This window comes from Carcharhinus amblyrhynchos, chromosome 2, assembly GCF_965287045.1.
Source record: "Carcharhinus amblyrhynchos chromosome 2, sCarAmb.v2.hapA, whole genome shotgun sequence".
In the NCBI taxonomy this organism is placed as follows: domain Eukaryota; kingdom Metazoa; phylum Chordata; class Chondrichthyes; order Carcharhiniformes; family Carcharhinidae; genus Carcharhinus; species Carcharhinus amblyrhynchos.
The window spans coordinates 131,314,805-131,330,580 of NC_137325.1; the positions used below are offsets into that span (position 1 = coordinate 131,314,805).

General features: G+C 41.9%; 1 protein-coding gene across 2 annotated transcripts in view; it reads left to right on the forward strand.

Annotated features, from left to right (window-relative positions):
* The window catches only part of lmbr1 (limb development membrane protein 1), a 226,494-nt gene that overhangs the window by 3,646 nt on the left and 207,072 nt on the right, over nucleotides 1-15,776 (forward strand). For both annotated transcript variants that reach the window (XM_080212882.1, XM_080212890.1), the window contains exon 2: nucleotides 15,143-15,215. In XM_080212882.1, coding sequence (XP_080069008.1) covers nucleotides 15,143-15,215 — 73 coding nt within the window. The remainder of the gene's footprint in view (nucleotides 1-15,142; nucleotides 15,216-15,776) is intronic.

Genomic DNA, 15,776 nt, shown 5'->3' on the forward strand with positions numbered 1-15,776 from the left:
TCTTATGCTGCTGAAAAATGAGATTCAAACTTGTTTAGAAAATATGATTACAAAGATTATGGTGTTGATGCATATCCAAATTTGTTGAAGGCTTATCCACCTGATTAAATTTACAGTTGCCCAGGACCAGATTTTTCTATTGTGCCCAGTCTGACCAAACATCCAAAGAAAAGAGAGGTGAGCTGTACTAAATTGAGAAAAGAAAGCCTTTCATTATTGTATGCTAGCCAAATGGGCTTAGACATAGTAAAACCTATCATAATTGGAAGGAGCAAGAAGTCTTGTTGGTTTGGAAAATCTGGAAACTTTTGCAATGGATTATGAAAACTACACTGATACTTGGATGATGAGAACAACTTTTTTCATTGGCTGTGATTTTTCAGGTGCTAAGATGATAAAGTGGTGCTCAAAGCTTTTTATGTATACTTGATTACTGTTGCTGTTGGACCGGACTTGTGAAAGGCTAACTTTTACCATTACGTCAATTATCTTGCACTAGGCCATAGTGTCATTCATAACATGAAGCAATACCATCAGCAAATCTTGTGCAAGGTGGTTTGTGCTTTAGACTGGTGAGGAAACTAGTATTTCATAGATTACAAGAAATGCTGGATGCTTTGCACATATTAAGTCATGCGTGGCAGTTCCCCAAACTGAAAACTGAGAAAGAGCAATGACCCAAGGGCAGTTGGGGAGGGGCTACCTAGTGCATTTGAGTTGAGGTGGAGCTTAGTATTTTCAATGGGTGGAAACGATGATATTTTCACAAATAACAGATCGAAATACTTTTCAGAATGACTTGGAACTAGAGACTGTACAGGATATAAATGAAGAAATCTTAGACTTTGTGACATTCAATTAGTAACGTAGATTCTGTCCATGTGTTTTGCATTGATTCTTTGACAGCTATTTGTATAACACATTTAATGTACTAAAATGGCCCAAGGTGATGTGAAAAACTTGACACAATACATTAGGGTAGATGAATGAAAGTTTGTTCAAAGGGATATTTTCTTTGGAGCATTTCCCTGACCCTGGAAACTGCCTGAGGCAACTTCGGTGTCATGAGAACCAAAATGAATTGCTGACCACCTATCTGTGCCATCCGTTTCCATAACATCACCCAGTGCAGCTCCTCCTTCAGCTCATATGCAGAAAACATCACCCATTCCTTTGCTGTCTCTGGACTGACTATTGCAGTGCACTCCTGGCCTTCTAGTGTTCTATCCTCTGTAAATTTGAACTTGTACAAAATTACATGACTAGTGTCCTAACTGAAATCAAGTCCCATTCGCCTATAATCCCAATGCTTACCTATGCTGGCAGGAATAATAGTAGGAAGGACTACTACTTACAGGGCGAAAAGCTGCAGCATGCTATGGTGCAGAGGGACCTGGGGGTCCTTGTGCATGAGTCGCAAAAACCCAGCCTACAAGTGCAGCAGGTGGTCAGGAAGGCAAATGGGATGCTGGCCTTCATAGTGAGGGGGATTGAATATAAAAGTAGGGAGGTCTTGCTGCAACTGTACTGGGCACTGGTGAGGCCCCAGCTGGAGTACTGCGTGCAGTTTTGGTTGCCGCACTTGCGCAAGGATATTTTGGCCTTGGAGGGAGTGCAGAGGAAGTTCACTAGGCTGATACTGGAGTTGAGGGGGTTGAGCTATGAAGAGAGGCTGAATAGACTGGGCTTGTACTCGTTAGAGTTTAGAAGGGTGAGGGGGGGATCTTATTGAAACGTATAAGATGATGAAAGGGATGGATTGGGTAGAGGTGGAGAGGTTCTTCCCGCTCAGAAAGGACAGCAGGACTAGAGGGCACAGCCTCAAGATAAGGGGGGAGGCAGTTTAGAACAGAGTTGAAGAGGAACTTCTTCACTCAAAGGGTGGTGAATCTCTGGAATTCTCTGCCCGTTGAAGTGGTGGAGGCTACCTCACTAAATATATTTAAGACGCGGGTAGATAGGTTTTTGGTAGGCAAGGGGATTAAGGGTTATGGGGAGAAAGCGGGAAAGTGGAACTGAGCCACTTCAGATCAGCCGTGATCTTATTGAATGGTGGGGCAGGCTCGAAGGGCTAGATGGCCTACTCCTGCTCCTGTTTCTTATGTTCTTATGACACCTGGTTAAGTAACACTATTTTAAAATATTCATTCTTATTTTCATATTCTCCATGGTTTCACCTTTCTTGTTTCTGTAATCCCCTCCAGCCCCACAGCCTTCTGTGCTCTTCTAACTTGGGCTCCCTGAACTTCTTGATTTTTTCCACCATTGGCAGTTGTGCATTCAGCTTTCTAGACTCTAAGCACTGGCATTCTCTCCCAACCACTGTACCTTTCTACCTTTTAAAGATGGTCCTGAAACATGCTACTTTCATCAAATTTTGGCCATCTATCTAAGCATGTGGCTGTGTCAGATTTTGCTTTATCACATTATTGTGAAGTGCCTTGGATGCTTTATTATGTTAAAGGTAAAGGAGGGAATAAAGAAGGTGAGGTTTGGGGAGGCAATTCCAAAGCTCAAAACAAGGCCACCAGTGGTGGAGCGCTTAACATTGGATGCTCAAGGTTAGAATTGGAGGAATGTTGTTATCTCCAACGGTTGTGGGATTGGAGGAGATTAGAGATGAAGTGGAGTGAGGCTAGGGAGGGATTTGAAAATGAGAATGAAAATTTTGAAATCAAAACTTCCCTTGACTGTGAGCCAGCGCAGATCAGTGAGCACAGTGGTCATCTGTGAATGGGACTTCAGTTAGAACAGCAGTTTTGGATGATCTCAAGTTTGTGGAGAGCAGGTTGTGCAGGCTTCCAATGCCAGGAGAGCATTGGAATAAGTCACACCTAAAGGTATCAAAGTATGGATGAGGATTTCAGTAGTAGATAAATGTCATCAAGGTAAAAGATCGTGAAACATTGAACTTTTATGCATGGGAAATAATTCAGAGGTCAGAGTTCAGAGCTCCGTCAACAACTTTAGTGCCTTTAACTTAAAATGTTCTAAGGTGCCTCACAGGAGCAGTGTAAAACAATGTGACACTGAGCCACACAAGGAGATAATCAGTCAGATGAGCAAAAACATGGTTAGAGGAGAAAATTGAGATGAGAAGTAGGGAGATGTATCATTGAATCCATAGGACCACTACAGTGCAGAAGGAGGCCATTTGGCACATTGAGACTGCACCAACTCTCTGAAGAGCATCTTACCCAGCTCCAAATTCTGAGCATTTCATCATGGCGAGTTCACCTAACCTGCGCATCTTTGGACTGTGGGAGGAAACTGGAGGACATGCAAACACCACACAGTCATCCAAGGCTGGATTTGAACCTCGGTCCCTGGCACTGTGAGGCAGCAGTGCTAACCACTGTGCCACTATATTTCAGAGCTTGGGACCTTGGCATTTAAAGTCCCAGCCACGTATGTTGGAGAGCAATTAAAATTGGCAATGCTGAAGTGGCCAGAATTAGATGATCTTTGAAGGTTGTGGGGGTGGAAGGGATTACAGAGGTGGGGAGGGGTGGGACCATGGAAGGATTTAAAAACAAGGATGAAAATTTCAGCCAGTGTAGAATTGTGAGCACAGGTGATGGGTGAACAGGATTTGATGTGAGTGGAAGATTTACTAAGATTAGAATGAGGGATATCTGCCAGGCGTATGTTGGAATAGTTGAGCTTAGGGAGAACAAATGCATGACTGCTTCATTTCAGCTCATCTGCTGCAGAAAACAAAGTTGTGTCACGTTACAGAAGTGGAAATAGGTGGTCATGAATATGAGGTCATTGGAAGGTTATTTGGGGTCAAACCTGATATTAAGGTTGTGAACAGACTGGCTTTATTTATCACAGCAACACTATCGGCTGCTCGGGAACAGAGTTTATACTGAAAATGATTATTTCGATTTCAGCGGCTGGCCACTGTCCCGGACAGACAGGTTGCACAGTGCAGGGCCATGGGGGGCTGGCGAGTATACCCGATTTGGAGATTGAGTCTCAAATATATCCTGGTGAAGGTGAGCAGAGAGTGCATCTTGGAGCACAAGAACGTTGTGAGGAGCAGCAAAATGACCGAGTTTCACAACATCTTGAAATGTTGTTTCCTAGAGTGGAAAAGATTGAACTAGAAGGCAAGATTTTGGGAGTGGAAAGATTGATCAGAAAAAAATTAGAATATTTGGTGTTTCCACAGGTTTAGGGAAGACTGATCACTTGATTGCTGTGGGGGGGTAAAAAATTAACTCTGTGAACAAGGACTGTGCAATTAGCTGGTCGGATGATACCAAGTGAAAACAAGTCACTGGAAACCTGTCAACAAACTTGTAAAACTGTTTTCACTTTCTTTTGTTGGAATACTTTGTGTTTCTGGACGAAACCACTTTATTTACATCATTCAGTTGAGATATGTAGTGCGACAGGACTTTGCAGACTGGTGTTAAACAGTACCCGTGTAGAATGTACTTTTTACTTGAGATACATTTCCCAATAAATTATGTTGTAACTTTGCCCTGGAAAAAGAGTAATTGGAGAATTTTTTTTTGTCAAGATGTCTGTTAATTAGTCTGATTTAGCAACATGGAACAGTCATATGGGATGATCTTGAGGTAGAGCTGGGTGTCTCAAGGATGCATGTTAAAACTAATGCTGTGCTTTCGGATGATGTTGAAAGATATTAGTTGTATAATTTAAGGTTAAGTGATTGCAGGTGTAGGGCACTCATTTGATAATTAAGCACAATTCCTTGACAGGTGTATTGTTTCCATTTCACTTGCACTGAATGTGAGAAGGAATTCATGTGGTCATCTCATCTGCTGACACACTAATGAGTTCACACTGAAGAGAAGCAGTTCACCTGTTTGTGTGTGTGTGTGTGGGAGAGGATTCAATGAGTCATTAACTCTTCTGACAGCAATGTGGTCACAGTGGGTGGGGAGAGATCATTCAGCTGCTCTGATTGTGGTAAGCAAATGGTTCAATTACCTTGCTGATTTACAAGTGAGTTTACACTGGGGAAAGACCTTTTTAGATGGTCTGATTATGGATGTTAATTGTATCAATTGAGTTTAAATATGTATTGATATAAGGCATTGATTGGATGCTTGTGGAGTGGGGTTAGGAAGTTCATACCTGTAATGTTTCATTCTGTGAATAAATCTATACCAAGTAAAAACAAAATCAAGGGACACTGGTGGGTTACAGAGTTCAGAGCAATGCGTTTGTAATGTTTGACTTTGAATAAATCTAAAACCCAAGTAAAGTTTGCCTTCTGGTCTCTCCCTTCACCAACTGACTGTCAGAAGTTTAACAAAGGGCAGCATGTGAATGAGAAATAAGAGGGAGCCAAGGATCAATGTTTGAGGGACACCAGAGGTAAAAGCACAAGAGCAGAAAGAGAAGCCATTGCAAGTGATACTCTGGCTGTGATCAGGTAGATTAAAAATAGAACTGGGTGAGTACATTTATGGCTGCAATAGACAGATTTTTTAAGTCTCTTGGGGAAACTGGGGGATATTGGAAAAGGCAGGAAAGTAGAGCTGAATCCAAAGATCAGCAATGATTGTATTTGAGTGATTTGCAGCCTTTGACAAGCTTACTCAGACAGGTTAGGGAGGGAAAGTTCATCTTTGTCGTAGTCACACAGGATGTCGCAGAAATACTTGAAAAATAAATAACATTTTGTTATTTGAGATAATATTGTGTACAGCTTTTTACGCAAATTAAGTCATAATACATCACTGGTATCTTGGATTTTTGTGTTACTTTATGCAGGATTGAGGGATGAGCGGAGGGAGCATTTTGAGAAGAAAGGCTGCTGAATCAGAAGGAGGGCTACTGAATGAGGACGTTGGCCTGTGTGTGAATGGAGAGAGGGGGATTAATTTTTGTGTATGTGAGAGAGGGGGTTCATTTGAGTCTTATGTCATCTGGAAATATGGAGAGCATGGCTGACACCTGAGTATGTACAATAATATTTTTATCAAGTAGTTAAACAATTTTTTCATATATTGACATGTATGGTACTTGAAAAATTAAATACTGAATGTTATTGCCATTTTGTTTTTGCTGCCTTCTGGGATCATGCTAATTTTTGAAAGATTTTTGCACATGCATTCGTGGGATGTGGGCAGTATCAGGATGGCTGGCATTTGTTCTGCTCTTGAGGAAGTGGTGTGTCAAAATGGGGCCACATTGGAAAACAATTTGAGAAGCATTGCTGTTGGCCTCCTGTTTTGTTTCGCATGTGCAAAATTCAGCAAGCTCATGTTCTTTTGTTAGGATGGATTTCACCTTTGATTACACACACTGACAGGATTTTAAAAAATTATATTCGTTTGTGGGATGTGGGTGTCACTGGCAAGGCCAACATTTTTGTTGCCCATATCCGTGCACGGTGGCACGGGGGTTAGCACTGCTGCCTCACAGCTCCAGGGAACTGAGTTCACTTTCAGCCTTGAGTGACTGTGTGGAGTTTGCACATTCTCATGTCTGCCTGGGTCTCCATGTGTTCTGGTTTCCCCCTACAGTCCAAAGACATGTTGGTTAGATGGATTAGCCATAGGAAATGTCTGGGGTTATGTGGATAGGGCGGGGGAGAGGGCCTGGGTAAGATGCTCTGTCAGTGAATTGGCGCAGACTTGATGGGCTGACTGGCCTCTTCTACACTCGTAGGGATTTTATGAATTGTCTGAGAAAGTGGTGATGTGCTATGACCTTGAACCACAGTAAGAAGTCTCACAACATCAGGTTAAAGTCCAACAGGTTTATTTGGCACTAGCTTTCGGAGCCTCTGGCTCCTTCATCACTCATCTGATGAAGGAGGCTGAGACTGCGAAAGCTAGTGCCAAAGAAACCTGTTGGACTTTAACCTGGTGTTGTGAAACTACTTACTGTGCCTATTCCAGTCCAACGCCAGCATCTTCACATCATGGCCTTGAACCATGAGTCATTGTGGTTTGGTGCTGTTAGAGAGTAGGTTGCGGGATTTTTATCCAGTGACACTGAAGGAGTAGTGATATAGCTCAAAGCCCAAATGGCTTGGAAGGGAACTTGCAGGTGATGGTCCCATGCATCTGCTACCCTTGTCCTTCTAGGTGATGGTTGTGAGTTTAGAACGTGCTGTTGAAGGAACTTTGAGTTACTGCAGTGTACCTTGTAAATGGTATGTCAGTGGTGGAGGGAGAGTGGATGTTGAAGGTGATGGCTGGAGTGCCAAACAAACAGGTTGCTTTGTCCTGATGGTGTTGAGCTTCTTGAATTTTATCCTCTATGTCTGAGGCTCCCAACAGAAAATGTTACACGTTTTCCTGGATTTGGCCAAGGATAATCGATGGATGGTGTTGTCTTGCTGTGTTTGGATGCGGGGCCATAACATTTTGGGTGTGTAGGCCAATTTTCTCATTCCTTTCAGAGAGGGGTTGACAGTGACCTGGAGAGCTCAGTTTGAATGAGTACACACAAGTTTCATCTGCATGTGGGAGCTCCATGACTGAAGTTGGAGTGATTTTGGTTTAGGGTTAAAGGCAGCATAAAATCAATAAGTTTCCCATCTGCTCTGTATGTTATCTCCATGCCTGTGGCTAATTTGCTGGAGGTCAAGGTCAATATTACAGTGAGAAAGTTGGAGAAGTGAATTGGTTCAATGATACAGGAGTATTCAATGAACAGCATGACGCTAGAAGGTGGAAGAGCATGTTATTGGGGAATGCTTGTAACCTTTGTCACCATTGATCAAGACAAAAGCAGGGAAGTCACGTTGAAGTTGTACAAAACTTTGAGGCCACAGCTGGAGTACTATGTGCAGTTCTGGTTGCCACATTATAGGAAGGATGTTGCATTGGAGGAGATTCACCAGCATGTTGAACATTTAAGTAATGAAAAGAGTGTGTACAAGATTGAGGGGCATGGACAGGATGGATAGGGATCAGTTGTTCCCCTTAGTTGAAGTGTCAGTCACAAAGGGAGATAGGTTTGAGAATGGAGGGGGGGCGGAGGATGGTAGAGATGGGTTGCCTCACATCCTTTTAAAAGGATGAACAATTGGCACTCATTCAAGGCTATGGACTTGGCTTTCAAATTAGATTAGGTCGGTAGATCAGGTACTTCTCACGTGTCAGTGCAGACTCGATGGACTGAAGGGTCTCCTCTGCATTCTTCTGTGATTCTGAAGTAGGGTCTGTCTGGAGGATAAAATTCATTATCGCTTCAGCTCAACCTTCAGTTGACTGAAGAAGAGTATTTGACAACTAGGATCTAAACCGGAGACTAAGATCACCATTTCCCAGATAGGAATGATTTCTAGGCTCCTAGACACTTTTGATGCTTGGACCCCTACGTCAGGCACGTCAAAGCATTGAGGATGTACAACCAGCAATGCGTTCATAAGATCCTCCAAATTCAGTGGCGATAAAAGGCTGTACAACAACAACATCCTCTCCCAAACCAACATGCCTAGCATCGAGGTGCGAATCACCCAAAACCATCTCTGCTGTTGACAAAGACTATGATTTAAATGTCATAGTGAAGTGGGTGGAGGATAACGGCAAGTCTCTGAGCACAACTAAATTTTGAGGATGACCCTCCAGAAGCCTTTACACAAGTCTTTTATGAGGTCAAAAATGCCATGTCCTGCTGTTTGTTGCGTTTTTCTTGAATTTGTCGTGCAAAGCTGATCATGTCTGTGGTGCCTCGTGGAGGGTGATAACTGCACTGCAGCTCTGGAAGGAGTTTTCTGGTCAATATGAGGAGATTATTGAGGAGGATCCTTGCCATGATCTTCCCTGTGGCAAACTGCAGGACGACTCTTTCTGCAGTTACTGTAATCGGACTTGTCTCACTTCATGAATATAGTTATGATCACAGAATCCCTGAGTTCTGAGTTCCTCCCAGCACTCATCTTACAGTTGGAGGGATATGAAGTTGTGCAGCCATACCAGTGCATCTTTATGCTGTTTTTCAGAATTTGGGCAGAGACTCCATCTTCTCCAGAGACTTTCTTGTTTTGCAGCAATCTAATGACTTTTTTGACTTACAGACTAAGCCAGTTGGGGTATTGAGGAATGAAGCTTACAGAACTTAAAACATGGAATCAGATCTAATGTTGGAAATTGTGATTGGGCAGTACTTAAAAAAAAATCCCAACAGTGTAATTCTTGGCATCAACAGCCAACTTCAGATTATTTGTCAGACTGGCAGGGTGCTCATAGTTATGTATGTTCACTCACAAGGCCTGGTCCTTTGTTAATAAAGGATGTCTGTGCATTGCACCTTTTCAATTAACAAATGCTTGGGGACAGCCATTCTATGGTTAATTCCCCATGGCAGTGTTTTGACCAGAGTTGACTTGCCTGGTTTAACTTATGCTTGGCAGTTAACCATTCCCTGATGCATTCTCCATGGCAATCACTACCAATCAGAACCTCTTTCCATGCAGTACAAATTGTTGTTCCCTTTGAGGGGGAAGAGCACAGAAATACCAAATTTGGTATTCTTGCATCTGTCCTGATAACTACAAGATGCAAAGTTTCAACAGCACACCTCTTTTTTTCCAGCAGTACTTAAGTTTGGAACTACTAAGCAACCAGTTATATATTATAGTTGAGGATATTCTAAGTTGAAGACAGAGTCTTGATTGAGGAATTCTTAAAAACCTTCTCTCTGACCTTCCTGTCCTTGATAACCTTCCCTCTATGTTTGGCTCTCTGCAAGATCAGCCCTTTAGTGCTTGGGCCACATATATTTGGTATATCTCTTGTGCTCTTCCTACCCACAATTTGTCAGACGTTGCTGTACCTTTGCCTTCACATGCCTGTACGACTGCTGCTTTTAGTTTGTGGTTTGGTGAAGTTTCCAATCTGCTAAAACTTTGAACTTGTGTTCAATTAGGTTGTGTATTCCTTGGTCATTTTTTATTTCCTGGTAAAGAGATCGAGGACCTCCTTGTAGGTGCTCATTCTGGTGGATGCTAAGGCTGACCAGGCACCATGGGGACACAAAATAAAAGCAAAGTTCTCGAAATACTCAGGTTTTGTAGCATCTATGGAGAGAGATACAGATTCTTCCTTGGAACTTGAGTCATATTTGACTCAAGATTAACTCCTTTTCTCTCCCCATTGTGTTTGAATATTTCCAGTGCTTACTGTTTTTATTTCTCTGCCTCGCTTGTGCTTTCTCTCCCTTGCACTCTCAAACTCTCTCTCTCTACGCAGGTTGCCAGACCTGTTGTGTTTTTCTAGCACTGTTTTTACATCACAAAATGAGTTTCTCAGGGCATTGCCCTAGGCTTAATTATTTCTGGCTGTCTTCAATGACTTTCTGTTCTGATTGAGCTAAAAATGGGACTCTTCACTTGCATTATTTGACTATCCATGATGCAGGCAGCTTAAATTAGTGAAGAATCCAGGCTTGGCAATAAGTGACAATTAAAACTTGCAGGACACAAAAGTGTCAGTTAGTGTTCAATTCATTGAGGAAGAACCTAGCTTATCTCCCCATGATTCTCAGTAGCATTTGCCATCTCAGGATCCCATACCATTCACATCCTATAGGTCACCATTGACCAGAAATTGACCTGAACCAGTAAAGTGCATGTCATGATTACCAGAATGAGAGTCTGAGGCTGGATGTTCTGAAGTGGGTAACTCACGTCCCAACTTATATGTTGTAATACTGTCTGTCTGCATGGGTTCAACCATCAGAGAGATCATAGAATCATAGAACCCTACAGTGCAGCAAAAGGCCCTTCGGCCCATCGAGTCTGCACTGAACACAATCCCACCCAGGCCTTACCACCCCCCCCCCCCCCATCCCTACATATTATACTCACTAATCCCTCTAACCTGCGCAGCCCTGGACACTAAGGGGCAATTTCTTAGCATGGCCAATCAACCTAACCCGCACATCTTTGGACTGTGGGAGGAAACTGGAGTACCTGGAGGAAACCCACGCAGACACGAGGAGAATGTGCAAACTCCACACAGACAGTGACCTGAGCTGGGAATCAAACCTAGGACCCTGGAGCTGTGAAGTAGCAGTGCTAACCACTGTGCTACCGTGCCACCCACAGTAGGCTAGTGATATTATCGTTAGAATATTAATCCAGAAACTCAGCTAATGTTCTGGGGACCCGAATTTCATCATGGCAGATGGTTTAATTTGAGTTTGATTGAAAAATATATCCTGAATTAAGAAAGTTCGAACGACCATGAAACGATTGTCAGAAAACTCATCTGGTTCACTAATGTTTTTAAGAAGGAAATCTGCTGTCCTTGCTGGCCTGGCCTGTGTGTGACTCCAGAGCTACAGCCGTGTGGTCGACTCTCAATAGCTCACTGGAATGGCCTAGCAAGCCTTTCAATTCAAAGGCAACTAGGGATGGGCAATAAGTGCCGGGAAGCAGCGACGTCCATGTTACACCAGCCAAGATAAAGCAGTCTGATGTTTAGACTGTTGGCTGGGTAACCCTCCACCAGTTTATTATGCTTACAATGTGTACTAGCTACAAGATGGAAAGAACGGGATACTGTTCACAGGCATCACAAACAAAGCTGAGAAGGAATCGATTTAATAAGAGTGCTAGGGAGAAGTTTCGAAAGTAATGCTGAAGTTTGGAATGCTTTGTTACCATTTGTGAAACTAATTTTAAACTAATTGTGAAGAAAGTACTGGCTGGATATCAGAATTTGTATAACCGTGGAAGTCAGTCAAGGCAAAGAAAGCCTAAAGGGGTTGGTGCAAAATCTTGTTATGGGTTTATTGTTAAAAGTGGATCAGAAGCTTTGTCTTAAAGGATCATTAGTAAAATGTGGACTGGATTTCAAAATGCAACCTGCTAATGGGAAGCCTTATTATGAGAGGTTTTAAAGCATGGTTTTTGGGAGAGGAGTGTGGAAACTCTCATGACAATCATGGTATGGTTGTTAGCACTGCTGCCTCACAGCATTAGGGGCGCAAATTCAATTCCTGGCTTGGGCCATTGCCTGTATGGAGTCTGCACGTTCTGCCAGTGTCTGTGTTTTTTCTCCAGGTGCTCTGTTTCCTCCCATAGTCTGAAAGACGTGCTGGTTAGGTGCTTTGGCCATGTTAAGTTCTCCTTTGGTGTACCCAAACGGGCGCTGGAGCAACGAGGGGATTTTCACTAACTTCTTTGCAGCGTTAAAGTAAGCCTACTTGTAACACTAATAAATAAACTTTATCAGGGGTGGGGGGGGGGGGGGGGGCGGGTGGGGAGCCAAGGTTTGGATTCTAAGAAGAAATCTACAGACGTTAATCTGGGTTCAGAGAGGAGTGTGTTCTTGACCACTGTCGTCAAAGTTGCTTTCATGCACATGTGTGTTAAGGAGACTGTCGTAACTTCAGATGTATTTTGTCATCCATGTTAATCTTAAAACCCGTGTATTTAAGATAAAGACAGGGCAAGGAGGAATGAAGTAAAGAAGTATTGTAGTGTAATCTAGTTTTCATATCTAGTTTTTCTTGTTAAAACTAATTAATGGTCTTGTGACTGTTCCTCCAGGTTTGATTTTCTTCCATTAGAAATTTCTTTTTCTAGAATAGTAATGGAAAAGGCATTGTGTAATTATAGCCTCTCATCACAAGGGCGCAGTACACTCCTATTACTCCAAATGCTTTTGGAATCATTTACACCTCCCGTCTTCCTCCGAGTAAAATTTTTAATGTCTCAGTAAGACTTGAGAAAAAATTAAAATAAATCAATTGTAAAAATATTCCACAGAGACCTGTTAAAGGTATCTATTCATTTGTCTTCTGTGTTTTTTAATCTTGATTTAAAGGGAACTTGGATTTGCTCCCTTTGCCGAAAGCTGTGATGTTAGCTGAATTCAAATTCAGTCTGAGCTTGTACACTGTACCCAAATTAACCTCACCAGGACTGCCCAGTAACTGAATTGCTAGAAGATTTATTTTTAAAATGAGTACTTTGCTTCTGTTTTTACTGAAGAAAAAGATGTTGCCAAAGTCATTGTGAAAGAGGAGGCAGTTAAAATACTCTGATGCAATGCATGTTTTTAAAAATCCAACTTAAAAGATAAATTGTTAGCAAATTGGAATGTTGGTTACAAGCTGGATGTGGATCAGAAACATTGAAAGTCTTCAACGTTGTTTGGAATTTGCAAGTGTCATATGCTCTGTTAAACACATCCCAGTAAATTAGCAGAGGCGGCATAGTGGCGCAGTGGTTAGCAATGTTGCCTCACGGTGCCAGGGGCCTTGGCTCGACTCCCCAGCTTGGGTCACCTGTGTGGAGTTTGCACGCTCTCTCTGTGTCTGCGTATGTTTCTTCTGGGTGCTCCATACTTCAAAGATGTGTGGGTTAGGTGGATTGGCTCTGCTAAATTGCCCCTTAGTGCCCCTGACACTAAATGCATGGGGTTGTGCGGTTGGGACCTAGGTGGGGTTATGGTCACTGCAGACTCAATAGGCTGAATGGCCTCCTGCACTGTAGGATTCTATGATTCTAAAAACCTGGGCATGTAGGTTGACCCAGCATATAAGATGACCCAATTTTTGCAGTCTCAAAACTCATGTTATTGTATCTACTCTGTACAAATTGACCTCACATCTCCACTTTCAATCACCATATGCTATTCTTGCGTTATTCATCAGGTGCTATAGACTGCATTGCAAAGATGCACAGGAAATAAGATAATGAACAGACCTTGTTTGGTGAATGACAAGCGAAATGGGTTTTCCAACAAAATAAAGAAGTATGAAACTGCTTTCAAGCTAAAAGTTGTAACGTTTGCTGACTTGTTAACTGTGCTGCAGCAAGGAATTTCGGTGTTCGTGAAAAACTGCTGTGAGAATGGATGCAGAAGAAAACCACTTTGAAGAAGATGCCCAAGACAAAATGCAGCAGCACAGTAGGGACTGGCCACCTGTGTAATCTTGAGAAGAATCTATTGGAATGGAGAGCAGCAGCTCATTGCTTTAGCTGCTTTATGGGATGAAAATGCCCTGTGTTGCTGCAGAGTTCATGCTGTGGAGATGCTGGCATTGGACTAGGGTAAACACAATAAGAAGTCTCACAACAAGCTGCAGAAGACCAAGATTGCTCAGAGACTACCAAAAGACTTTGATGCCAAAATTACCAGTTTCCAACGGTTGATTTGTTTATTTTTTTGTTTGTCAGCAACAAAAATATGAGTACCCAGTATGTCACATTGGCAACATGGATGAAATGCCGACAAACTTTGATATGCCCAGCCGTTGAACTGTGCAATGCAAAGGTTCAAGAACAGTTTGACTGAAAAACTTAGCACATTAGAAGACCAAATGCATAATGGTACTAACTTGCGTGGCTAATGGAACAAAAGTAAAGCCATGCTGATCAAATTTCCTGAAGTAGTTTCTATATATGTCCATGACAGTTGGATAGATGAGAATGTGAAGTTATTGATAACGTGTAGCATAGGCAGCTTTCTGATCTAAGTAAAGTTTATTAGTGTGCAACATGTTCAGATCGTAAAATCTCGAGGACCTGCGAGGAAATACCACATTGCAGTTATACCGAGGGAGTCTAATGTCTCTTCGCCCTCTTTAGATGTGTGCCTCAACAAATCACTTGGATCATGCTCACGTGGAATGGCTGCTATGAACCTTCAAAGAGTACAAGTATGTTTGCTGCCCCATTTCAAATCGTGAGATGTTATTGGATTGTTCAAAAAAAGCAGATATTCAGTTCAGTGGATGAAGAGGTAGATTATTTGTTGATAGCTGATTATGAAACTAAAAACACCACATCTGATCCAAAGCAGTTTCCTTGTGTTGATGCCGTGGCCAAAGTAACACAGTGAAGTCTTTTGATGCGTTCAGTGCCAGTGAATTTGGTGTATTTTCAAACACTTTCATTGTGGTTAAAGATATCTTTGTACAATTAATTTATACAATAAACCATGCCATTCAATTTGAATTACCAGTGTTATTTTGTTACATTTTGAAATTGCAACCAGCCACACCCACATTTTATACTCTATGTAAATTTTTGCAAAAATTTTTGGAGGCTTCAGAAATCGACTTGTACAATGACACCACAGTACATGAAATAAGATTTGATCCATTTTTAGTTGCAATTTAGAAGAATAAAATGCTGGTCACTACTCCAGAATTTATCTGAATGCTGTTATATTCTGTTTTCTTTCAGATTTGTTTCCTTTTGTTTGCTATTCTGTATACAATCTCCTACTTCATTATCACCAAATACAAGAGGAAACCAGGTTAGTAGAGATTTGTATTTCATGCTGTGCTTTGAAAGTTGAAATTGTAGTTGATGGAAAGACTTTGGCGAATTGAAAGGTGAGTTTACTCACCTCAGAAACCAAAACCTTTGACCTGACTTGCTCATACTGCCAAGGAGAAGCGGTTAGAATAATTCTTGTTGGAGAAGGTAATTATCTGGCATTTGTAGTGCAGAAATTACTTGCCCCTTATCAGCCCAAGAACAAACTTGTCCTAATCTTGCTGCAACCCCGTATTCTGCTGAAGCCCTCCTCTGTTTTTGCCTTCAATTTTACCTTTTCAGTGTTCATTTCACACAAACACTACTTGTTTTATTATGTTATGTTCATTCTTGTTTCTTTTCTTTGTGTTCCCTGCATATTGCCTATTATAATTACTATGATAATAGTGGTTGCACTTTTAAAATAAATTCTCTGATTGTGTAAGACTGTGATGCCCCGAGGGCTTGGTTGGCAATTCTGTAAATTAATGTCTGTTTCTTTTTGCCCTACTCCACCCATTGATTCTTGACTTCTTTCTTGTCGTCAGCAATGTAACCT